General features: G+C 38.5%; 1 protein-coding gene across 4 annotated transcripts in view; it reads right to left on the bottom strand.

The window, feature by feature from the left end:
- The window catches only part of UTRN (utrophin), a 352,485-nt gene that overhangs the window by 226,039 nt on the left and 100,066 nt on the right, over positions 1-26,380 (bottom strand). For all 4 annotated transcript variants that reach the window (XM_085055625.1, XM_085055626.1, XM_085055624.1 and 1 more), the window contains 17 exons: positions 25,680-25,825; positions 22,912-23,124; positions 16,746-16,859; positions 15,716-15,871; positions 14,664-14,834; positions 12,228-12,407; positions 10,533-10,667; positions 9,849-9,998; positions 8,309-8,470; positions 7,850-7,978; positions 7,238-7,411; positions 6,533-6,688; positions 5,009-5,179; positions 3,276-3,455; positions 1,431-1,559; positions 1,116-1,286; positions 448-597 (listed from right to left, as the gene is read on the bottom strand). In XM_085055625.1, the coding sequence (XP_084911751.1) occupies positions 448-597; positions 1,116-1,286; positions 1,431-1,559; positions 3,276-3,455; positions 5,009-5,179; positions 6,533-6,688; positions 7,238-7,411; positions 7,850-7,978; positions 8,309-8,470; positions 9,849-9,998; positions 10,533-10,667; positions 12,228-12,407; positions 14,664-14,834; positions 15,716-15,871; positions 16,746-16,859; positions 22,912-23,124; positions 25,680-25,825 (2,687 nt within the window). The remainder of the gene's footprint in view (positions 1-447; positions 598-1,115; positions 1,287-1,430; positions 1,560-3,275; positions 3,456-5,008; positions 5,180-6,532; positions 6,689-7,237; positions 7,412-7,849; positions 7,979-8,308; positions 8,471-9,848; positions 9,999-10,532; positions 10,668-12,227; positions 12,408-14,663; positions 14,835-15,715; positions 15,872-16,745; positions 16,860-22,911; positions 23,125-25,679; positions 25,826-26,380) is intronic.

Consider the following 26,380-nt stretch of genomic DNA (forward strand, 5'->3'; position numbering starts at 1 on the left):
ACTCTTACTTGCACCTTATCACACAAACATCATCTGACCTGACCTATGCACTGTGATTCATTTAATCATACCAGTTTAAATTTGAACCTCATTCAAACATCATTCAAATACAGGAAGGATTCCTTATAAATAGCTACTTTGAGTAGGAGACAGAAGATAGATAAACAAAAGTCAGAGCTCACTACCCGTATAGTATAAAACCCTGATGAAAATACAGACTCAAGTGTGATTAGTTACTCTCAGCATACCAGCCAAGAGGCAACAGCTATGGGAAAAGTATTGGAAAATTGTGCTGGGTTTCCAACAACCTAGTAATTCCCTTCCTTTTCTACCCCTATCTTAAAGATATTTTCTCAGAATTCCCCCACAGAGTCTGGAGCAGTGTAACATGGATACAAAATAGAAAGTGAGTTAGCCAATTTTTAAATTGTTTCATTGCTCACAAACCTTTTCATCTTCCCCACTCAACTCCAGATGCTTTTCCACAACTTTTAACATATTCTGTATGTCACTCTCAAATTTTTCCAGGTCTAGAAAAGCCGCTCTAGCTTCACGGGGCTCTGGCACAACAGGAAGTCGTTCTTGTCCAACAAGCATCTGCAAAGCAAAATTAAACCTTATTCAAGATGAAAATTCAGTCTCAGCTGTCACACACAATCTCCCATGAACAGGCATACCAGTTTGCAGGACCATTAGATATCAGCATATCTTTTTGATCTGAGAGAGCGCTTACACACTTGGTAGTTATTACCAAGTTTCTACCTTCAAACTTCACCCTGAGTACTTTGTTCTCAAAATAAATGAAAAACCTCCAGTCACATTAGATTATGGCGTTGTTTTGTAGCTCACAAACATATACTGCAAAACACACAATTTTCTGAACAGATGTTTTTTAAATTTTCCCACGAAAGGCAAGTCATCACCTGCTACTCAGGTAAAAAAAGCAGTTGGTCTAAGAATCAGAATTATTTTTCACATATAAATATCTACACTTAAAAGAGAACTCAAAAGCAGCAAAGTGCTGTTCTAACAAATAATGATCTATCCACTACAGCCAGTTGCCATCTTCTTGGCACAGACCTCCCAAGCACATTCTGGGGCTGGTTCACCCTCACCTTGGCACTTTTGATGTGCTGAGAGACCTTCTCAAAATTCCGGTTCAGTTCTGCCAGTTTGGGTTCCACAAGTTCACGGCATGACACACCTCGACCGTTCATTAAGATGACAGCCTGGTCACGTACATTATCCACCCGGAGACTGACATCATCTAATTCAGATGTCAAGCGCTAAGAAGTAAAACAAAATGAGAACAGTTATCCTAGGCAAGGAGAGAGACATTTAAAAACACACAGAAAGCAAATCTGACAACATCATTCAGAACCCATTAGCTGACTGGTAATGTTTTGATAGATGATGGCAATGTTTCCTACCTTCACAGTTTCCTCCTTTTGGCTAGCTGGCTTTTTCTCAATTTCATCCAACAAGGCTTCAGCCTGATACAACCAAGTACTTATGTGGGCAACATTTTCATCAAAAATTTCCAGCTGGCCCTGATGATTCTGGAAAAAGATGAAAAAAATGTATGAATATGAGAAACTTTTAAAAAAATCCACCACCCCAAAAAAAAAAAAGACACCCACACAAAAACTAAGCCAAACAAACAACAAAAAAACCACGCCCACCATACACACGCAAAAAAATCCCCACATACACCCCCCCCCCAAAAAAAAATCAACTCTGCCAAAATCTTATTAGTAGAAAGGAGATCAATAAAATAGTGTCATGGACACATTTTGGAAAGAAACACTAAAAAGTAGATTGTGCCTTTCATCTTCAATAGTATTTACAAGAACTCTATTTTTATTCTAGACCCTTTGATAATATAGTTCCCAATCCAGAGAAAGGGAAATAGAAGTAGCTGAGGTAGAACTAAATAAAGATAGAGAATGTTACAGCCAGACCACAATATCTCAGCCAACCAAAAAATTTTTTCAATCTGCACTAGTAGGTACAACAGTATGTACTATGTGCAGTTGTTAGAGGTTTTTTTAACTGGAAAGGGATTATACCACACTTACACATTATAGTAGTCAAGTTTTGGTATTTTACTGATTACAATAAAGTATTTGTCCTCTTAATAAAAGTCACAAAACTGTACATGTTAATTAGGTCTGCTTTCACATGCAGTCAGAAATTGTTAGATTAGGTGCCACAGACAGATATAACATGTTATTCTGTGAGACAAAAGAAAGCTATCAGATTCAGAGAAGCACCAATCTGTTTAAGCCTCTCGCCAAAACAAAAAGGCGGATAAGCTTTTCTCTTTTAGAATCAGAAAACAAAGGGAGGAGACCAAAGAGAGAAGGTCCATGACTGCTCTCTGTATCAACATCAAGAAACTTACAGCTCCACACAGCAAAAGAACAATTTAATCTAACAAAGTGCATAGACAATACTTGTCACCAGACACAAACATAATTTCAAAGTATTTAGTTATGGATTATCCTTGCAGCATTTACACATAAGGGTAAACTACCTGGCTACTCTAAACATGGACCCACTGGATTACTAAACAAAGAGTAGGACCTGCAACAGGCACTGGACAAGAGGCACAGGGCTCACCATCCATGTATACACTAAGGCTTCCACAACTTCCACATTCAGAACTTCCTGATATGGGCTGATAGTCATAACTAGCCAAACAACACCAAAATATTCTAGCTATATAAAAGCATCAGTCTGATACTAGAGTCAGCTGTGCACTGTTTCATGTCCAGTTAGCATAATTAGCAGCTTTAGGTGCATAATATGCTTAGTCTTTCAATTATGCAGCCAAACAGATGCTGCTGCCATACTCAAACACTCATGGTTATGGTCTGTCCAAAAGAGCAATAGGCTGACAGAGTCACAAGTGCTTTGCTGAACACCACTCGGAAGTCATCCATTGTCCATTACATAGACATAGTCTGGGTGTCAAGAAAATCTATAAACAAATCCACTCTGTTCATGCCAGAGCTGGCACAGAGGCTGTATATTCAGGCTGAATAAAGAGCAGCACGTGCAGCAGCCTAGTTTTCAATCTTTCTCATTGTATACCACCTCACAACTTACCTCTCCATCTAAAGAGTAATCAGCTATCCATTCCACATTCTTTTAAGTCCATGAGGTACTACGGAAGCTTCACTTTACAGTAAAATGAGACAAGTGAAAACCCCAACTGCTCCAAAGGTGTGGAGGGAGAACTAGTCTGAATATTTCTGACACATGCAACTTACCAGCAAGGTGTCACACCAGTCCTCGGTCCACGTTCGAACTCTGCTCCAGCCAGCATTAAGGACACACAGCTTCTCCTCCAGGACAGTCTCACTCCCTTCCACCAGAGACTGGAGCGCAGTGCAACTTTCTGTGATGCTCTTCAGATCCGCTTTCCTCCTCTCCAGCTCTCTCAGCACATTCTGAAACAGGTTCAGCCATTAACACTACACTGCTCCCAAACACAAGGGCAAGGCAGGCAGACTTTTACCTCCACAGGAAACAAATATATTGTAAATGATCTTCACTTGTGCAAAAAATTAAACCAAGTGTAACTGCCTTCTATTCACACTCTCTCTGTAGCTAGTGATCTCATTTTATAAGAGAGAGCGAGAGCACAAGGCATGTAAGTGCCCTGAACAACTCAGAGAATCTTTTGTTGTCTTAGATCATCTACACTGATCTTTTTTATTATGTAGGTAAAGCAAAAACCACCTTCTTTGAAAGCATGCATACTGACATGCAAATCAAGTAATATGTCATCTCTTGAATATCATGGTTTCCATGTGGAAAAGAAACCTCTTGCCATACCAGATCACCAATTATTATTGATGATATCTGCCTATTTAGAAAGCTCGTTGATGTCAGCGTATAGTGTGGCAAAGAATGTACTTAATCACAACCAGTGTCTGGCGCTCTTTGAACATCTTATTACCTATGAAGTAAAGAATTTATTAGTTTATCATATTGTCTTAGCAAAAGAAACAAATACTCAAGTTACTACATTTTAACGTTGCCTTGAGAAAACCTTAAAACCGAAAGGACAACTTTGCATGCAACATAAAGGACTTGTCCCCCTGGTGGTGCAGCATAAAAGCATTATTTTCATGGCTTACAAATGATACGTAAGTATACGTATCCAATAAGGATTTACAAGTTTGTTCTGAGAGGAATCTTGGGGATACTGCCACAGTAAACTGTAGTGCTAATAATTGCTAATCCTGACTGAAATGCATGAGAGCAGGTTGTATTAGATGATTTTGCAATTTGGTACACTTTTCATTTTTAAGATTGCAGATTAAACCACTCCAGAAGTAAAAGGTGACAGAAAAGAAAAAAACTGAAAGATCAGTGTTGCTGAACTGTATCAACTGACACTTGTTCCAAACCCCAAGCAATATCCAAATTTCTACAGTGTGAGAAAATATAAAAACTCTAAAGCAAAGCAGCTAACACATCCACTTGTTTCAATTAAAAGCTTCAACTTGCAGGTAAAAGAAAACAAGGAATTACAGTAGCATTTGTTTTGCAAAGTCACAATTTTGAAGACAAAGCTGCTTCTGTGAAAAGGTGCAAACTCCATTTCCCATTAAATGCACTCTTCATTCAATACACTTTCAGTTTGCTCTGCTACTACAATATTTGATCCAGTCCACAATTATATTTGCTGATAATTTTAAGAATATTACACTTAAGAGATGTGTGAGAGATACAGTAAATTTTAAGTATCTATTAATACCAAACACGTAGTAATATCTTAAATATTTCACTGGTTGATTAAGGTTGAACCAAGATGCCTGAGATGAAACAGATCAGACTCAGTAAGGTACTGAATATGAACTACTGAGCCTACTAAAATTTCAGGATGTGGGAGATTTAGGAACAAGTTACAGGGATTTAAATTCACAGTCACATCTACATAGTATCACCATAATGTCAGAAATTTGTTCTACAAATGCTTAGTAAGCATGCTTACTTTGGCCCAGCCAATTTCTGAATCTAGATCAGAAAGCAAGCTCTCTGAAGTGGACTTCTGCACAAGCTCAGCTTCAGTGGTAGCCAGCCACTCTGACAGAGAGGCAGACTCTTTCCTCATTCTGCGTGCCAGCTGGGTTGCTCTTTCGAGGTCTTGTTTTCCTTCTGTTACCTACAAAAATAAAATTAACAGGGAAAAAAGACACCAAAACTAGATTTTAAAAGCTAGCAAACCCAAAAGTGCTAGCCAGCTAAATTATCCACCTAAATAGATAAAACTGTCTTGCATCTTAAAACTGTCTTGCTTTAAGGAAGGACCCTAAAAAGTAAGTTCATTTATAAACACCTGTATCTTACTATACAACACAGAATATATATATATCATTTTAAACTAAGATACACTTAAAGGAGATGAAGAAACCTGCATTCCAATTTATTTACAGCTAGCAATCACCAGGCTGATGTTTACCACTTTATTATGATCCTTTAACTGAAACTCAAGAAAATGTAGAATCCAGTCAGTCACTCACACATAAAATTCAAGTCCTCCTAGTAATTTGAAAGGCCTGCTAGCGGAAAGCTGTAAAGGAAATTTTCACTGAAAATCTAGTCTGCCCTTAAAAACATATCAGTAAAATTGACATGAAAGTTGCTGCAGTATAATCATTTGTATTTCACATTGGTTACACAATTAGTCTGGTCTAATTTTAACACACACTTGAGAATAAGTCCAAGCTCAGTAGTCAGAATCAACTGACATTTTGAAAAATTGTGCTCTGTTGTCAGCTCAAAAAAAAAAATCAAAACATTATACTGCAAATAACTCTGCCTTTCTATCCTTGCATAGCCTTTTGTCTACATGCTTTCTAGAATCCACAACTTCCTGAATGTTCTCAACTTTACAACTGCAAAATATTCCAAAATAGGACTCATTTCAAGATACACCAATACCTTAATCTGACCCTTTACCCACAGTTTCATTCATGGAGAACTGAACAGACATAAATCCACTTGGGATTCTGTCATAATTTAGGTAGAAACAAAGTCCCACCTTTCCCCTAAGGGCTTAACCATTTTTAAATACCTCATTTTGATAAGTAACTATTTAACTAATATGAAAATTATGTAATATTTAATGCCATTCACGGGAAATACAGGTTTGCCTTCATTTTCTATTTGATACTGAAAGCAACCATTTAGATGGATTACAATTCAAAACTATCATAATGCCTCCAAAAAAAACCTCACACTGACCCACACTTCTCACATGACAATCTGACCGTAAATTATCTTGTAGGACTTCAGTGAATGACAGATCAGCTTTGCCAGAGCAAAGAAAGTTCTGTGAACCTTCCTTCCTTCAAGGCTACCTCTCCTCCAGGGAGGTTATGTGTAATCTTTAAACTCTCCACTGACTGCTCCTGGGTGCAGCAACTAGCCTACATACTACCAGCTTTAGAATCAAACTTAAAACACCGTTGACAAAAAAGAAGGGAAATTATATATGTATATTTATTTTTCTTACCTGTGCCCCCAAGTCATTGTAAAGAAATTTCAATGCTGTCAGTTGCTCATCCATCCCTTTGGGATTATCTGTCTGTTGCTTCTGTACAATTTGCCTTCCTGTCTTGATAACAGTTTCAACTTCCAATTTCACCTCACTGAGGGTCTTATAGAGTTTCTAAAAAAACACAAGTATGTATACTGGTGATCAATTTGTAGTACAGATTTTTTTCAGACTTTGCTTCATTTGGGGATTTTAAGATCAAATTGCACTTAAACTCTGAGCTATGGATTAATAGTTGTATCTGACAAGAAGATTCCAAACTCCTGATGTTCTATACTTTATTGTAGTTTTTATTTTCAAAAACAAATTAGATCAATAATTTAACAGCCTTTACTCTGAGGCTAACATTATGAACTTATGTAGAGTATTTGCTGTGTTCAAATACTAATGACTGTGACGCTTCTCCAGAACATGGGGATGAACCAGGGAAGGGAGTTTTTATAAACTTAGCTGCTCTACCACATCAATGATCAACAGTCTACAACTTCTGTGTCCATGTTCTCACCTACAATATGAGGCTTTTGGTTATCAAGTGCTCTGTTTGCACTTTCCAATTAGTTGCAATAGTTCCATGAAGACTTTAAGCAAAATTTCCTCAGGCAAGAGTTTAAGCAACAAGAAAGAAGCACACCCAAACATGAGTGGTGAACATTGCATACATACCATGCACTTTTCCAAGTGAGCTTGGATTACATCTGGGTCAGTATCTTTAACATCCAAGACATGAAGTTCTGCTTTTACACCATCCAACACCCGCTTGCAATCTAACATGCGCTGCTCGAAATTGGCTGGTTTCTGGAAAAGCTGATACTTTGTACATACCTCCCGGAGCTTTCTCTGTTTTAATGAATATTATGTTGAAAGATTGTTTTAAATTAGTACCTGCACTTCAAAAGGTAACATTTAAAGCATGTCCTATCACAAATTATAACCCATCATGTCACCACAACTCAATATATATGGAATTTTGGCTTCGCAAATAGCATTGCCATCAACTACTCCTAATCTCTACCTGAGGTGCAAGAGAGATGTAATTCTGTATCACACGCTTTGAAAATATCCATTCTACTCAAATACAGAGACTTTCTGACTTTCAGCATTTATCTCATGACACTTGTAAAATTTAAGCTTCCTTGTTCAATTCATCTAGGGCTGCTGGTTTCCTTATGAAAGCACACAAAAGCACACACTGCTGTCTCCTGAGGTTCAGCTGACTGCACCAAACAATTTGCAGCCTGACAGAGCAGTGTGTAAGTGCAACTCTCATGTCTTTACCTGCAAAGCATCCAGCTGAGTTCCACCACGGGGAGACCTGCATTCAGGAGAAGCAGGAGGAAAAGAGCGAGCACTTTTCTTCAGCTCCTCTAAGGTGGATTCATGAGCTGCAATCTCAGCTTGAATTTTCTGCCATGTCATAGAAACGGGAAAAATACGTTACAAAATTGCTTGCAGAGAGAGAAGAGAAGTTTGCTTACCACCCACCAGAAATAAATCTACTCTGTAAAACTTAAACACCACCGGGTTTATTTTAAATATTCTGTCTTTGGTGACAGCTTGCTAAATTGAAAGCTGCTATTATTCAATAAAACCTTCTTAAAAAAAGGAAACACTCCATATTACCAAAGATAACACCTAATGCACCAGCACAGGACTGAAATTAATTACTAAGTCTAAGGTGAGCACTATCATGAAATATTTCCAAAAATTTTGTAGTGAAGAGCTATATGGAAATACCTGGGCCTCCTGGGGCATCTGAAAGGCATCTATCCTATCAGTCAGGTAAGATGTCAGCTGTCTATCCAGATCTCCCAAACTTTCCTGCAAGACCTGCAACATGTGGTCGGTTTCTCGCATGGTCTGAAGCTGTTGTTCCAAGGCAATCTGTCGGCTCACCGCCTGAGCAGGACAGAAAGGTGAGACAAGATGGAGCTGTAATTCAATACAAATTGTAGTAGACTTCCTCAAAAAAAGACAGGAGATACCCAAAAAAAATCCTATGCCTGGAGGACTGACTAAAAAGCATCCTAGAAAGCACTCATTTTTGAAGCTTACTGTGGCTTCTGAAACAGTAACTGACAGAGTGGAATAGAAGGAAAGTTCTCCTGCTAGATACATAGAAGATTGTGAAAACATGTCTCTCTTATCACCTCAGGAATAAAGTATTCTGATAAAATCATACCAACTTCAAAAACTAGCTATTCAATGGGAATCAGGAACGTTGCATTACACCACAGATCAACGTTGTTTGATACGCTAATGTTCACATTTCCTTTCAAAACAATAAATTCATTCTGTTATACTGTTGAAACCGAAGTACACAGTTTTTCCCCTTTATTGCCTCTTCCTGCAACAGCATCTGAAATGTCACCACCTGCATGGGAACACAAATTCCCCACCATCTGCACATACACAGACCAGCGCATGTGCACACACACACAGATGTAGGGAGTCGACAACAGCCCAGTGGGCCAGTGCTGCAGCTGCCAAAGCAAACAGGTTTTTATATGGCAATAAAGGACTGCTGTAACAAAAAACAGTAGTCAATGCTAACTTAAATGACAGCACACTGCCCCCAGCTGAGGGCACTGCATTCATGTGGCTTACTGTAATGAATGATGAACCAAAATTCCCCTCCGTTATAAGATTTCATCAATGACAGAAAGAAATTCCCATTCTACAATTTGGCAGAGGTCTGTATTACCAGGATACAGAACATAAGTTACAAACCAGTGCTACCTGAAATACAGGTGGTCTTCCTCTACTTATTAAATCTATAGAAGACCAGACTGAACTAGGAGAAGAGGAAGAGGACAACCTGATAGATGACTCATGAGAAGAATGTCTTCCTTCTGTTCTTTATTTCAGTGTGACTTATTCCTAGCTATTTCTAAGAGTGAAAATGTCACTTATGCTCCTCATTTTTACAGTTAGTGACAAAATAAGGAGTATTTATGGCAGTGGCAAGGCAATATTAACCTCAGTTATTGAACTGTTCCTTGAGTTTGGAATTTCCTTCTTGTCAAAATTACCTGAAAAAATACCAGGGCATCCCTGCAGTGCAAGCTTGCAAAACAAAACTTGACTCAAGTAATGAAAAAAAGAAAAGCACCTTGCTCTTTGGACATTTCTACAAATTGAAAACAGCTGACAACACTGACACTTTTTATTATTTTCCTGTGTTGCAGTCTTGCATCTTTGAATTCAGCTAACAAGAATCATTTCAGACTTGAGCTGAAAAATCCAGTCATCTTCAACCTTAACCCCAAGCTCTTACCAAGTGACTCAATTCCTCATAGCGGGCATTGAAAGCTTCCAATTTTTCACTGATGATGTCATCAAGAATCCCTCCATCAATCAAGGTCTGCCCAAGTTCCCGAATCTGGGTTCGATTATCAGCTGGGTGACGCAAGACTGATTCCAGGGACTAATAAGCAGAGAAAGTTTTTTAAAGGTCAAGACACTAAATATTACTGTATTTTCGGAGATGGAAATCTGGTCGCATACACAAGCTTAATGCTTCAACTGTCTTAAGAGTGCTGTAAAAGCATAAATTAGTTATGGCTAATTCACAAGAGCAGGCAAATACAGAGGTGATTTTACTTTAGATAATTAAACTTTACAGCACTTCTTGCCTATTCACATAATTTCATACCACTATAGCACTGGAAGGAATTAAGAAATTTACACAGACCAGCAGAGAGCATACAATTTTATCACAGTACCAAGTATGGCACTATCACATACAGTGAAAGCCCACTTTTGGAGGAGGATATCACAAATATCCATTTCCAATTCAAAGTAATATGATCATTTAATGTATAGCATCAGAATACTCAGCCATACTCATTTAATGTATACAATCAGAATATTTCAGCATGCTACTGAAGTGCAGAATTTTTTTTTTTTTTTTTAACAGAGCTATCTGAAAAGTTACTCATCTGATAGATCATTATAATACCTCAAGAGCATCATTGACAGTATCCAATTTATCGGGCAGATTTCCTGTCATTTGCACCCTTTCTTCCAGATTGTTTAGCCAAGCTGTTTCTAAATCAAGATACTGAAGCAGCTCAATCCAACAGGACCACACTTCCTAGGAGCAATAGAAAAGCAAAAAATGAGCCTAGAATGCCAGGCACAGCTCATATATCCTATGAGCAACTTAAAGACATCTTTCTGAGAAATTCATCTAAAAAAGACAAGTAGAAAATAATTAAAAATATGCCACGGTACAGTATGTTCTAGATAGAAAAACCTGCAGCTATATCAGGAAGCTACAGAGAAATAAGCATAGTAGTCTCTATACTCGTGCTAAAACTATCTCTGACATAGCTCATAGAATTACATAAGAGCATAACAAAATGCATCTGCTCCTCCTGAAAGACAGGACACACACACCCTACCCCAGACCATAATCATATGTTCTAATTGTTACTGGATGTCAACCTTTAATTTCTCTAAGTTCCTTTTTGCCATTTTGTAAGACACACAGATGAGCAACAGATCTGTGAGACAAGTTTCCTTATTTGCAGAAGGATTGAATACAATACAATTATGAAAACAAAGTTAAATGGTGTTTGATGGATTCCAAAGATACCATCTCAAGGGAAAATAATCTTGGAAAGGAGTGAAATACATTTATGTTGAAGCTACTGCACTTAGACATTTTCAGTGTCCTTCTCCATTCTCTTCTTCTGCCACCTATTTTCATTTTACAGAATCACAGAATCAGATTGCAAAAGACCTGAGAGATCATCAAGCCCAACCTATGACCAAACACCACCATGGAACAAGACCACAGCACTCAGTGCCACATCCAGTCTTGCCTTAAACACCTCCAAGACAGTGACTCCACCACCTCCCTGGGCAGCCCATTCCAGTGTCTAATCATCCTTTCTGTGAAGAAATTCCTCCCAACATCTAACCTAAACCTCCTCTGGTGCAGCTTGAGGCTGTCCTCTCATCCTTAACTGGTTGCCTCAGAGAAGAGGCCAACCCCCACCCAGATACAGCCTTCTTTCAGGGAGTTGTAGAGAGCAATAAGGTCACTTCTAAGCCTCTTTTTCTCCAGGCTAAACACCCCCAGCTCCCTCAGCTGCTCCTCATAGTACCTGTGCTCCAGACGCTTCACCAGCTTTGCTGCCCTCTTCAGCACCTCAATGTCCTTCTTGTAGTGAGAGGCCCAGAACCCAACAAAGCACTCAAAGTGTGGCCTCAGCAGTGCAGAGGTACAATCATCTCCCTAGTCCTGCTGGCCACACTATTTCTAACACATGCCACAATGCCATTCTGAGCCACCAGGACACACTGCTGGCTCACATTCCATGGGTGTGTATCAGCACCCCCAGGTCCTTTTTCACTGGGCATTTTTCCAGCCACTCTTCCCCCAGCCTGTAGCACTGCATGGGGTTGTTATGACCCAAGTGTAGCACCTGGCACTTGGTCTTGTTGAACCTCTTACAGTTGGCTTCAGCCCACCAAACCAGCCCATCCAGATCCCTCTGCAAAGCCTTCCTACCCTCCAGCAGACCAACACTCCCACCCAACTTTGTGTCATCCCCAAATTTACTGAGGGCAGACTTGATACCCTCAACCAGATCAGCAGTAACAGATATTGAACACATATTACTAAGCAGAGAGCTATCATTCTTACCTCCAAAGTGTGGCATTTCCCCCGGATCCGATTGCACAGTAGCTGGTAGTTCTCCAGCACAACATTCAACTCGGTCGCCAGGTCCTGACCGCTGGACGGCACTTTGGTGGCCAACATCTTGATGTTGTCTTTGAGAATCTTCACCCTCACCTCCTTCTGCAACACATCCTCCTTCGCTCTCTGTCAAAAAAACACATTACATGATCAGCCTTCAATTGACTTACACTCAGCTACTCACTACTCAAACCGAAGATCAGCAGTTTCACATTGGAGGTCTTGCTGCCAATGTATTCTTGGACCTGAGCACAGCAAAATATGGCCCAAGCTTACATGGAATTCAGATCATGTTAGCAAGTGTTGAAAGATGCTGTTTTATCAAGCATACAGATATATTTACCATTTATAGTTTGTCCAGTTAAAAAATCATGACTCAAAGCAAAAAAAAGAAAATTAAGTTCAGGACTATTTCTATGCTATCATACAAATAGGAAAAACAAAATAACCAGAAGGAAAAAGAAAAAAAGAGACACTTGCTAAAAGCAAGTGTATGAGGAAGAAAAAGGCAGGGTGAATTCACAGAAGTTATGAGTCACAGAGCTCAGTAACTATCTTCCAAAGTTATCCAGGAAAGATGATATAATTACTCAGGACACACGCAAATACAAAGCTGGAAGCTTCCCCACAGCTGTTGGGTGTGCTACAGGAAAACACAAAAAGGACAGCTAGAAGAATTCCTTCAATCTAACTACACTCAGAGGAGCCTGGCAACATATATACAGGATAAGTACAGTACAACTCCCAACACACAGGTCCAAAGAAACTGTATTATCACTTGTCAAATTTTGCCTTAACCAGAATTGAGGAGAGCAAGAAGGACAGCTGGAAGACAGATCAGGCAGACCAGTCTAAGTCTCCCTGCTGAGACAAACAGAAGCCTCCAGAAACAGAAACTGTCCCATGTCTTTCTTTTGAAGTTTCAAGAACAGTTTTATTAAGTTGAAATACCTCTGATATACAAAGCATTGCACTTTAGAATAGAATTCAGCATATTTTTTGTATATATATTTCACGATGTCTTCTAAATCTAAGGCAATTTTTTAAAAAAGCCAGTTAATAGAAGGGAAGATAACAGAAAACTTTGGAAACATTTTATGGCAGGATTTTCAAAAACCACCCAGCCTTATCCTAAACCTATTCCTTCAAATGTCAGCAGGAGTTCCACTCTCTGTTCAAATGAGAGGAGAATTGGCAAACTTAAAACCATATGCAAAAACACACCAAATTCAGAGAGTGCTCTTTCCCAGTCCTAAAAGTAGTCCCAGGATAATATTGTTACTGCAAATGAAAGGAGAATTGTAAGTGCTACAATAAGCTTACAGGCTCACTGATATAACTGTCATAATATGCATAATATAATCTGGATTTGACAAAGGTAAATGTACTCAAAGTCTCACAGATTTGCCAATGAAAAGAAGGTTCTTTCTTTCCTTGGCTTGTGTTCAGTCAGCTGTCAGACTATGTGGTCTCAAATGGCTTCAAAGGACATGAACATATTAAAACACGTGTTAAGGACTGCTTCAGAAAACCCCTTCAAAAAGAACAATTCAAAACTTCAAATAGCTTTGTCAAAGCACTTGTACAGGAGAAAATTCTTTTTTATGGTTGATCAAGTAACAGTATAGTGGATACACATTAAAAAAGTTAACATTTACATTAACATTTACAAAGATATGACAGAACTCTCAGATTAAAAAGCAGAGAATTATTTATTCTCTACATATACACCAAAAAATTATCTATTCAATTGACAATATTATAATGAGATAAAAATACCTCCTTCCTCTGCATTTATTTGGCCACCAGAGCCAAAACTAGAGAAGCAGGGACCAATATCACTCACTGATCCTTGTGGATCTCTTCCAGCTCAGGATATTAAAAAAATTGCTGTTTGCAACAGATGCTGAACACATGATAACCTTACAACACACGTTTTAAAGTGATTTTATAAATGTGGAGTTACAATATTTAAGGGACAAGAAAATGAGGTCCAAGAGCTAGAAGCAGAAGAATGTTTTCACAAACATTGATTTAGACAGAAATAAAAGATGATACTATTACTTTTCTCAAGTTTTGTCTCCTGCAGTAATTTACCGTATTCTTAGTGTTTAACATGCTATACATAAGTCTGACTCAACAGCTGGGCAAGCTGTTATTTATTATTACATCACTACCCCTCATGGCCAAATAGAACATCTGCTTTTATAGTTTGTGCTTTAAAAATCAGAAATTCCACAAAACAAAGATGAAAAATACCATTAATCTTGCCATGACCTGAGCTCCTTTCCACAAAAATAATTCCATAAAAGGTCAACCCCCAAAGCCATAAAATTTTGTTTCTCTTTAATCAGGCCTCTACAATGAGCTGGTAATGCTGACCTTCATTTCCTCTACTGCATTCTCTAGCTCTTCAGGGGACTTGTATTCAAAATCTTTCTCCAAATATTCTTCTTCAGCTTGGGTCATCCACTCTTGCATCTCTGCCAAATCCTTCTTCAGATTTACAGCTTTTTCCTGACTTTCAGACAGGCGATTTTTCTGACTAATGATCTAGAATCCATGGTGGGAAAAGAAATGGCAGCTTTGTTACTTAAATGTCCTTGTATATGTGAAAAACCACAAGTCTTTGTTAAAACATTTTACTACCAAAATAGTTTCAGGCTTTTTGAATTAACAAAACACTTTACACACACACAGAAACTTCTGAACCCTTTTTAGCAAATCAACAAAAATCTAGAGATGAGGGAAGGAGGAATATGACTTTTTTTTTCCCCCTCATTGCTTGTTAACAATCCTTGGAAGAAGTTAGACAGAATAAAATACTCTTCTGATAACAAGTATAACATAGTTAGATATATCTTTATACAGAGCAATAAAACACTCTTCAGGTCTCACTTTTTTCCACAACCCAGTTTCTATGTCAACAGCAAGGCTCTCCAACACCAGTTTTCATCAGGAATTGCAACAAAAGAAGTATGTTTCTACAGACAGCAGAAAGCTTCCACCCAAAAGAAACAACTAAATACACTGGAGTGGTACCCTATTTATAGCCTTTTCTTTTTCAAATCTGCTTGGAAGCAGACAAAGATTATACAGGGACAGAAAAACATTCCAGACTTCAGAAACAACAAAAAAAAAAGTCAGGCCTTCCTCCCACACTCCCCAGAAAGAGCAGCATAAAGCAAAGTGAAGAAATTAATTTTTAATTACAAACAATTAAAGAGTTTACCATGCTCCTTCCAGTTAGGTACCAAGAAATGTGTATTCAAGTTAGACTTCAGCCACTTTGACAGTGGAACAAGTAAAACATCCTCATCCCACTGAGGATGTTTTCACCATTACACTGCTTCACCTCTTCACCATCCTCCCCATGCCACACAACCAGACAGCTGCAGTAACAAGCAAGCACCAGGAGCATGTGGAGAACTCACCTGTTTGCTCAGTTTCTCCCACTGAGTCTGGCAGTCTACTAGCCTAGACTTTGTCCAAGTATTAATGCTTGCAATAGGCTGAGCTCTTAATGCAGCCTCTGCTTCTTTCATCTCTTTCAGTGATGGTTCAATTGTCTCCATTTCATTGATGAACATCTGAACACACATCAGAGAAAATGAATGTTGTTCTTTAGCAAGACATTACATTAATTTAAAATTGTATCAATAATTTTGCAACTTTTAATTATTCCACAAAACTTTTTAGGAGCAGATAAATTCTGTGTTCATTACCAGACTGCGTAAAACAATCCTTCAGTGATTCAAAACATCAGAACTATACAACTAAAGAACAAAGTACAGCTTGTCATACACAGCATAAACATTTTCATATACCAAATGCCAACACCAGAACACCACAAGTTTGAAGATTACATGCACTAACTACTCTTCTGCTGCTCCTGGTGTACCTCAATTTATATTCTTCTCCTGGAAACAAACATTTGAAGGTACATTGTTAATTACTAACTGTAAGATGAAATTGTACATAACTGTGATCATTATGTGCCACTGACTAGCCAGGAATCCCCCTTGTAAGACAGATACAATTCTAAACTTTAGGACTTTCATCAGAGTTTTTTGCTTCTTATTTTTACTGCTCTTGGAAGTTTAATGCAGAAAGCACTTTTCACCTACATATTCTATTCCACAATAAAAAAAAAAAAAAAAAAAAAAAAAAAAAAAAAAAAAAAAAAAAAAAGGAAAAATATATAAACCTTTTGAAGAGGAGATAATGCCAACTTGTAGGTAAGTATTTGTAAATACAGTGAAGAAGTGAAGACCTTTGAAAAGCACAAAATAATGTAGCTACACAAAAGAAACCAACCAAAATGTGCCCTGAAGAAAGATAGCACTCTATTTCTGGTGGGCTTTAGGGAATATGGTACGGACAGTACTTAATAATACAAGAAAAATAACAAAGCAGCCATGCTACTTGTTATTTCAAAAGATTTCTCGTAAAAGCAAAACTCACTGTGCACTGGTCAAGTTGCCTTTGTAGTCCTTCAGTATCCCCTTGAACAGCCTTTTCTGTCATTAAGAAGTCTTTCACACCATCCATCCACTTCTGAACAACCTTTGAGTCAGTCTAAATCAAATATAGTAAGGAACAGTTGATATAATGTCAAGATGAATGCATGGCTATTGCATTTCAACTTTTAACAGCTTGCAAAGCATATTCTACAAGCTGCTGGCATTGTCCTGGTTTTGAATCAGACCAACTCTGGTTTAATTTTTGGGTTTGTTTTGTTGTGGTTTTCAGGGGGAAGAGGGTTGTCCCAAATTTCTCTGTCCTCGAATTTATACCAAATCTTAAATTCCCAATAGTGATTCTTCCATCCAGCACAGCACGGTTTAAGTGATGCTGCACTGTTCCAGGCTATCTGTCACACAGCAGCACAGGATCAGGTAAGGAGGAGAGCATGGCTTCAGGAAGTATGTGGTTACTCTTCACATGAAGGACCTGGCTGAAGGATGGGAATATGCCTAAAAACCATGATAAAAACTATGCATGACTGTTTCCACCACACTTGTTTGAAAGACAAACCGCCTTCCCAAGGAAAAGAGAGTGCCATATAAATATATATAAATATATATATATGGAGGAGTGGATAATGCTGAACATACATGACAGGTAGAAACTATGCTGGGAAAGTTATTTGCATAGCTGAGACAGACATAAAAGGAAAAAATGACAGAGGATCAGACTAATCACTAAAATTAAAAAAAAAATAGCCTAGCTGTTTAAGGCCAATAGCAGCTACTGTACTCACCAGAGCAACTCTTGGGGGGAAAAAAAGTAAACACACACACAACTTTAGAATTATCTAAAAATTGGCAATTGCCTTATATACCACAATGAGGTAAGGATTAGAAAAAGGGAGACAGAAGCATTGTCATCTCCCTCCCATGCAATCATGGATGTTGCAAACCATCCTTACAAACAAAACCAAGACAAACTTAGAGCACAGAGAGGGATTTTCCTTCCCCTGATTCACCTAACTCATGTGGTTGACATTTTTTATTAATACAGCCAGACTTCTTTTAATCAACATTTTTTGACTATTTGTTTGGAGTTTTTAATAGATGGCATCTATTTATCCTGACACAATCACCATTATAGAACAGCTCATCAGCTTCACCTTCTACTGTGCCTGTCACAGAGAAGCATACACTTCATTTTCTTAAAAACCTCTAACCATTTTTTCAAGATCAATGTGTTACCCACTGTTTCTCAAAATATGTCTACACTAATGAAAACCCATTAGTCTACATTCATGTTTATTTTTAGATCAATGCTACCATTAGAGGTCAAAGTCATGACATTTTCTTCATTCCTTTTCCATTTTGGGGGAATTTCCTGCAGATGATTAGCCTGAAAACCATTTTCCAGAAAACAGACCCCAGGAGGCTTAACAGTGAACCACGGCTTAATGTAAAAAAATATGTATTTATAAAGGGTGCCATTTGACAAGGCATTTTATCACATAACTAATTTAGCTTTCCTACAATAATCTATTTACATAAGTAGCTGAAGGGAATTAAGTGGGATTACTCAATCAGACTCCCATTTAAATAACATGCTGAAACACAAACTAAGCCTACAGAAGTTTAATTAAGTAAATGCTCCTGCATTGCACAGGTAAATAATTATCAATGGTCAAATAATCAGTATAGGTTGTTGATGTACAAGAGCTCACAATTTTTAGACATGAATATCCTCATCATGGAATGGTTTGGGATGAAAAGGACCTTAAAGATCATCCAGTTCCAACCCACCAGCCACAGACAAAGCCATCTTTCACTAGACCCCATCCAAATGTTCCAGGGCATCACCATCCTAATGGTAAAGAATTTCTTCCTAATGTCCAATCTAAACCCATCCCCTTTCAGTTTAGAGCCATTGTCCCTTGTCCTATCCCCACATGCCCATGTAAAAAGTTCTCCCTAATCTCTCTAGCAGGGTCTCTTTAGGTGCTGGAATGCTGCTATAAGGTCTTCCTTACAGAGTGCCTTCCCTTCTCCAGGATGAGTTTTTAAAATTTATTGCCAGCAGAAACAAAGATCAAATGTGCTGAATCTTAAATTGTTCACTCCTATAAAAACCACATGATGTACAGCCATGCAGTAGATTTAAAAGATCTGAAAGTGATACATAATCAAAGACACAGCAAGCCATACATTACTAGAGGTACGATAACAGAGAATACAAGATAAAGAAATTGCTTCCAGAAAATACAAGGTGCAAAACCGATAAAATGAGCCTTGTCTATTTTTCCCACCACATCAGTATTACAGATTCCCAGTAAAACATTGCTCCCAGTTCATGTCACTAATGCATTTGTTGTCAGCTTGGGGGAGCCTCTGCCACATCACAAATAACAGAGGAGCCACCTAAGCAGCAAGACTCACAGGCAGATCTGCTCATCAGTCATGCTCAAACTAACAAGGATATCATAATCATTGTTCACCTGTCTGCCCACTGTTAAAATGAAAATATTTACATTGTTTTTTTTTTAAAAAAAAACCTAAACATGAGGAGTGTTTTTTGGGGAAATGTCAGGTTTTAAAGGTGATTTAGGAAAAAGAAAGAAACATTAAACTAATACTTGCACAGAGCTGCAGATAGCCCTTGGAGGACATGTGGTTTGACACTGACATTTTTTTTAAATTTTTCTTCTCTCCAGCTTAACTTTTTTTTCCCTTTAATAGTCAGGTGCTTCAGCTCCTGCCTTAGCCAAGGAGATTCTGCCCAGCCATTCTCCAAACTAATCTTGTGTCTCTGGTTTGATGTCTGCACCAGGTTGATACACCAAGGCTGCCATACCTATCTTTCCTGCAGTACAAGTTACATCCTGTGGTGTCCAGTGCTGTCCACAGCATTTTTACTCAACTTGTTCCAGATTGTCATTTTAATTTATATAGTGCTAGTCTACAAAAATCTGTGTAGAGATTAGTACCAAATGAAAAATCAGACAATATAACATGATTGTCCAGCCACTGACAGCTTTATCAAACATTCAGAAAATACAGGAACTATGTACTTAAAAATACAGTTCAAAAGAAAACACAGTATAACTCCCATATGTCAACAGATATCAGCAGTGGGTATTTATTTTGTTTTCAATTACTTAATAATAATAGTTTAATATTACTAAAGCAATTCTTAACAAAGCAACTATTTGATAATTACTTCCATTGTTTCTTCTGCCATAATTTCCTTTTCAGCTTCTGTACTTCCTTTTAAGTTAACAGGACAGTTTTGAACGTCTTGCTCAGGACCAAATTCTGTTCTCAGATCGACACAAAGCAGTGCACTGCTTCAACACTCTCCTCTCCATAGCAATTCAAAAGTCACCTGGGCATAAAATCTGTACCTTTCACCAGTAAGTGCTTCATATACCTGGTGGTACCAACATCCCTTTGGACAACTATGGAGAATAGGGCACTTCATCTTTGACTGAAAAAACCAAATAACTGGTTACTAACTAAAAGCCTGCTATGCTAAAACTGCATACACCTACCCTACTCTCAGCTAAGTATGAGAGAGAATTTCAGTTCTCAAGAGCCATTCTGCACATAGTTAAAGTTGTGATTTAGGAAAGTAGGTGCATGCACAGACCACTCAAATGACTGAAGTGCAGAAAGAAGAATTCTGCATATTCAAGATATTAGGAGGAAAAATGCTGCTAAAACTGATGAGTGAAAAAGGTTCTGCCCAGTGTGTCTACAGATAATCAAGTAAACTACAAAGTTGCATTTGAAGAACAGGCCTGATAAAAAGTTGTTGTACAAAGGACACTGAGGCAGGCTTACATGCAGAATATTTATTCTGTCCTGCTTAATAACTAATACGTGTGACTAGAGAGTGCTGGGAAGCAAATGAGGCATAGTGGGATATTCTATATTAGTTCAGAGTCAGGCAAAAATTATTGAGGAGGCAGTTGCTGGAAAGTAACTACCAAGGCTTTGGCTAAGCCTTTGAAGTTAATTTCTTCTGGGCTCCTGCACAAACCACCTCACTCACAGCTGCTCCACAGCTCCACATCATCCCACAGACTGCTGCAAGTAGCTATTGTAGGATGGGTTTGAAGGAACCAGACTAAAAGCAGAAGCACAGTACACACATTCCTGAATACATTCAAGGCAGAGGAGGCTGGGAGGGCAGGGACAGCTTTTATTTTTATGCTCAAGGTAGTACAGCTTAAAAAAAAAAAAAAAAAAAAATTTTTCCTCTGAAACCCTGCAATTCTTCTCCCTACTCATAATTTAGTTCGTGGCTTTTATTTACATGTTCACTAGCCTAGACTGGACTACCATACCTATGCTGCTTATACACACAGATCTCACACACACACTGCTGGGAGCAGCTCAAGTCCTAAAATAAAAAAAAATAGTGAATAACAGGTTGTGAGCAGGATCACGTTTTTCCCTTTAGGCATTTTTCCACCAAGTAAAACATTTCACGGGAACATGGGTGTGTACTCTGCTCTTAATTGGGAACCTACTCTGAATTGTCATTTAGTTACAATCTGTTACTCCTACCATAACTCCTTCCAAGTTTGTGGTTTAAAAAGAAAAAAGAAAAAAAAAAAGAAAAAAAAAAGGCTTAAGGCTTTTACTATTCCTAAACCATAATCAGTATGGCTTGTCCAACTTTCACTGCAACGTCATGCAACTCAACTACCTGGAACTGGTAACAAATTTCAGTCTAAACATGTGTCTATACTGAATAGTAATTAAAGATCCTGTCTGGCTTAAAATAAAAAAAAATTAAAAAGTGAAAATACTAAAACCCACAGTCAAATTGAAGTCTGAACCCACTATCAAATAAAGGAACTATTTTCTGTTTCAGAGGGATGGGAAAGCAAGAACAAAAGAAACTTTTTCGGAAAAGTGGTGGTGTGCATGCCAGTGTTCTGAAGTCTGTGCACACAGACAGTTGTTTATGTTTATAAATTGTGTGATATGATACATCCTCTGTTAAGTGGAAAAGAACGTAAATAAATCCATACATTAAAATATGTTTAATGCATGTGAAAATACGTGGTTTTTAGCTAATGCACATATATCTTCCTCATGAGGTAATTTTTAAAGCACCTTCTTGGTTTTTAGATTTTAAAATGCAACAGGAAAGTAATATGAAACTCAGTTAAAGTCTAGTTAAACAATACTCTGGGGAAAAACCATGTCACTGTAATTGGTCTTTTATACTGCTGTGATCAGCTTATAAATCCAAGCTGATACTAAAGAATGGGTACTGCCTATTTAACCTTTAGGTCACAATAACATTGCCATGTTCTAAATCACAATATATTTTCATATTTATCTTCATTATTTTTAACTCTCTCAGAAGGATACAAATAATGTAAAGAAGGGACTTAAGCCCAAAGAAATCAATCTAACCAGTAAATATTGAGTCCACTTTAGTTAAGTTACTTAAGCATTAATCTGTCCCCTCTATCAATGGGTTAAACACATATGTACCCTTACTTTTAATCCCTTAATTTTTAAAACAGTGGGATTTTCTGTCTTACAGAAATTCATATGCATGTGTATATATTTATCAAACAGGTAAGAGTGCTAAGCAACCTTAATTTTTTAACTGTCCTTCCCGTCACTTCAGAGGCCATGGTTAGAACGGGAAAAGAAACTACACCTTAACATTTTCTTTACTTCCTTTTTTAACTTCCTTGTACTAACTCTTCATTACTGTTGACCAAAACCCCACTTGAAGGAGCAGGTTTTCTGTAGAAGGCATGGAATTACCCTTTTGGGCTAGTAAGGCAGAGTCTCTGGCACCAATCACAGTGAAAAGCATCAGCCCCTAGTGGGATGAACAGCACAGCTGACATGCCCTTGACTTTAGCATAACCTTTGCTTCTGGTACGGAAGGAGAGAGACACTAAAGTGAAAAGTATTTATGTCAGAAGACAAAATAATATCCTGGGCATATTAGAAGTCTTCTTCTACACTGCTACAAATATACTATATATGTTCTCAGCCCCTGCCAGACTAGTGGATCAACATTCCACTTCTCAATCAGTTTCATCTGGACTCCTGCAGGAACACAGAGAAAGAAAGGTCTCTAAAGCAACAGAGTAATGCAACCAAAAAAAAAAAAAATCCCTTCATTTTACCTCAAATATTCTCAGCTTGGGCATAATTTCCTCCAGTAGTTTAACGTCCTTGGAAATCTTGAGCTTTAACCTGTCCCAGTGTCCCTGCACATCCTTGAACTCTTGCATGTAGGTGTTTTTTATATCCGAAGATGCATGCTTCTCCAAAGCCTTTGTTTCTTCAGCAAGTTTATCTACCCTGGGCTTCTGGGCTTCCAGTGTCTCACAAATTGTCTGTAACAAAGAAGAAATAAAAGCCTCCTTAGATACTAGTGCAAGTACATAGAAAGTTTCATTGTGCATAGGGTAGACTCAGTGAAGAATGATACTCCAGTTACTTGAAGTATCATTTGCAGCAAAAATGTTCAAGCAACCTTTTAAGAAGCAGAACCTTCAGCTGCTCTACTGGTGCAGCAGCAGAGACTACAGAAAGGGTAGCAAAGCTTGGCCAGGTACCTAAACACAGCCAGGCACCTAAAGCCTCTCATGTGCAGAACTGGCACTTTAGGGAACAAAGCAATGGTTGTGCTACCCTGCACTAACAGAGGAAAATGCAATATAGACAGACCAGAACCTCAGTATTTTCATTCCCCCTACTACCACACGTTTGTTCATTGTTTAAAAGCACATGTAAACAGGTTGACTGTATCCTTCCAAGTTTTGTAAAGTAAAATATAATGTCTAGATGGATGCAAAAAAAGCTCTGGATACTCAAGTTTCGAAAACTACTTTTTCCAGGTGGGATACAGGGAGGATACCATCTGCATATATTCACTATGACATTGCTCTTATAGAGTCACTTGATTGGAAAGAGCTAATTTACCAATATGAAAAATAACAGCTGAAGGTATAAGCCAATAATAATAAAAATGCTTCCATTGCATTGAACTAATAATTGAACTAATTGAACTAATTGCATTGAACTAATAATTCTGATTATCCTGCTTCAAATTTGCTTTAAAGAAATCTGCAATGTACACATGAAACAATTATTAATTTAATGGATTTAACTTTCTAGTATATACATTTAATGTGTACATGCACGATGTATGCATATATATTTTGCTGTATTTTTACCAAGGAAGAATCTTTTTTAAAATGTTCATGTTCTCAAATTTACTTTATATTTATCATGATTTTTCTTCCTGGAAAGTGTCCCATTTCCTCTAAGACAGGTAGAGAGGTAGCAATGAAACTGGGAAGAGGAAGATATTTTTCAGCAAACAAGGGTTTTCTGTGCAAGGGAACACAGATGAAGCATCTATCAGTGCCTTCTACAGTGTGGAGAGAGCTGGACAATCCCAAGGTCCACAAACAGCTCCTCATCTACAGTTTGCTTCCCTCTCTTGTCACAATCTTTAAATTACCTACACTAGCATAGTATGTCCTTTCACGGTAATTAGTCTCTGAAGAAAATTGGGCAAAGTCAGGAAAAGACAACCCTCCAAAGGCTAAATGCCATTGCAATTCATATAGCATATGAGCCAGAAAATCTCTGGCAAATTTAAATAATACAGAAGCAACACTACAGAGAAAACTAAAGAATCTAAGCTACTTGTAATCTTTTGGTTCAAAAAAAAGCCAAAGCACTAACACCTCTGTTTACTGGACTTCTAAAAATCATCATTCTGCTAAATAGAGAAGTATATAACCCCTCTGCACCCAGCAACCAGAGCTCAAAAGCTCCTCCAGTGTCGCCTGCAGCCTTATTAGGCCACCACACAGTGAAAAATACATGCTTTTGAATGTGTGGGGTAGTAGGGCAGTATTTGTTTATTGAGTTTTTTCAAACCAACCAACCAAAAAAAAAGGGAAAAGTACTGGAGATGCACAATTCTCTCCCTGGAGAGAGGTCCATCCCTGCCCTAGTAACTGGTATTTGCAAAGCAACTGTCATCTACAGATTTTTGCCTACTTTATAGGCTCACAACAGGAAAAAAAAAATACTGTTTCTACTGCACAGAATTTTTGTATCAATTACCTTTATGGCTCAAAAGCACTGTTGCCTTTTGAAAGGCAATCTGGAGGCCAGAAAAGTAGTTACTCTCTCCAAACAGCTGAGCAGGCTGAAGGATGGGTTCAGTAACCAGCTGACCCCCAGACAGTCTAAGCAGGCAGACCCCTCACATCTGGATGGGCTTCACCCAGTGCTCGGAGGGGAGGGTTATCAGCTTGCACACCACAGCCCCTTCAGAGGGCAGAGCAGGGTCAGAGAGCCCACCCTGCTGCACACAGGGACATGGCCTCCCAAGGACAGAAAGCCCGAGCAGGCCAGGCACAGGCATGCCTGTGGTGCAGCTCCCAGGGGAGGGAAGGGCAGATCTCAGCTCCTGGTTTTCCTCTCTGAGGAGCAGTGAGGACCTTAGGTCAGGTCACCAACCTGATCCAACCCAGCCGCTAGCAGGGGATGCTCTTGGGGCCCTAAAATCCATTTTGGAACTCCTGAGCACAGAAGATATGTACACACCAGGGAGTGCCTGGGGAAGCGACCAAAGGCCATCTGACATTCTTTTCCCCTGGCTGAGCAGTCCCAGCCCTGTCTCGTGGCACAAGCAAAAATAGAAGCAATGAAGTCTTGAGGCTCTGAGACACCCAGCCCTTGCCCAGACATGTCCCTCAGCAGCCTGATAACCCAGCAAGCCATCCCCAAAAGTGGGTTTCTCTCTTCCTCATGCCCCTCCCTGCCTTCCCTCTGAGCAGTGTTATCCACCCCACTGGAAACAAGGCAGGAGAGAAGAGGATGAGTAATGGAGCAACTTCCTCACTGCTTCAGTGTGAAGGTGAGTTACCTTTGCCTGCTGCAGGGCATTCTCCACCTTGCTGGGCTCGCTCAGGCCGCTGGCCAGGGAGTGCTGCTTGCCCTCCAGCTCACTCAGTGTGTGCTTCAGCTGCTGCAGGGACTCCACGTACTCCTGGCTCGGCTGGCTTTCTGCCTCTGGTACCATGGAAAAGAGCAAGGGAACAAAATACAAGGCAAGGAAATACACTAGACACCCAAACCACAGGAAATGTGAACATAATCAACTTTCCAAGACCTAGCAATGTTTTTCCTTCAAAAAATATTAAATATCTAATATACAAATATATTATATAGAATATAATAATTTACAATTACAACCTCCCAAAAATGTACAAACTCAATCCCATTTTCAGACTTTATTTTATGTACTTAATCACCTAAATCTATTCATGTGGGTGGGCTGGTAGAATCAATAGTAGTTAAATTATATATTACTACATCAATAATAATCCATGGTATTTAAAATATACAAACCGCCCCAATTTAGTATTTTGCATTTTTAAGCAATAGACATATTTATCTGCAAATACACACACACAGATACCACTATATATAGAAAACACAGTGTAGCCTATACAATAGATATGTTACACATAAAATTAAATACACACACTATATTTAGTGTGTACGTTTATTATAAGCTATATAAACTTGTATTTATAAATACGTGTGTGCACATATATATATATA

Source organism: Lichenostomus cassidix, chromosome 3, assembly GCF_008360975.1.
Source record: "Lichenostomus cassidix isolate B80296 chromosome 3, HeHo_3.0, whole genome shotgun sequence".
NCBI classification, from domain to species: Eukaryota; Metazoa; Chordata; class Aves; order Passeriformes; family Meliphagidae; genus Lichenostomus; species Lichenostomus cassidix.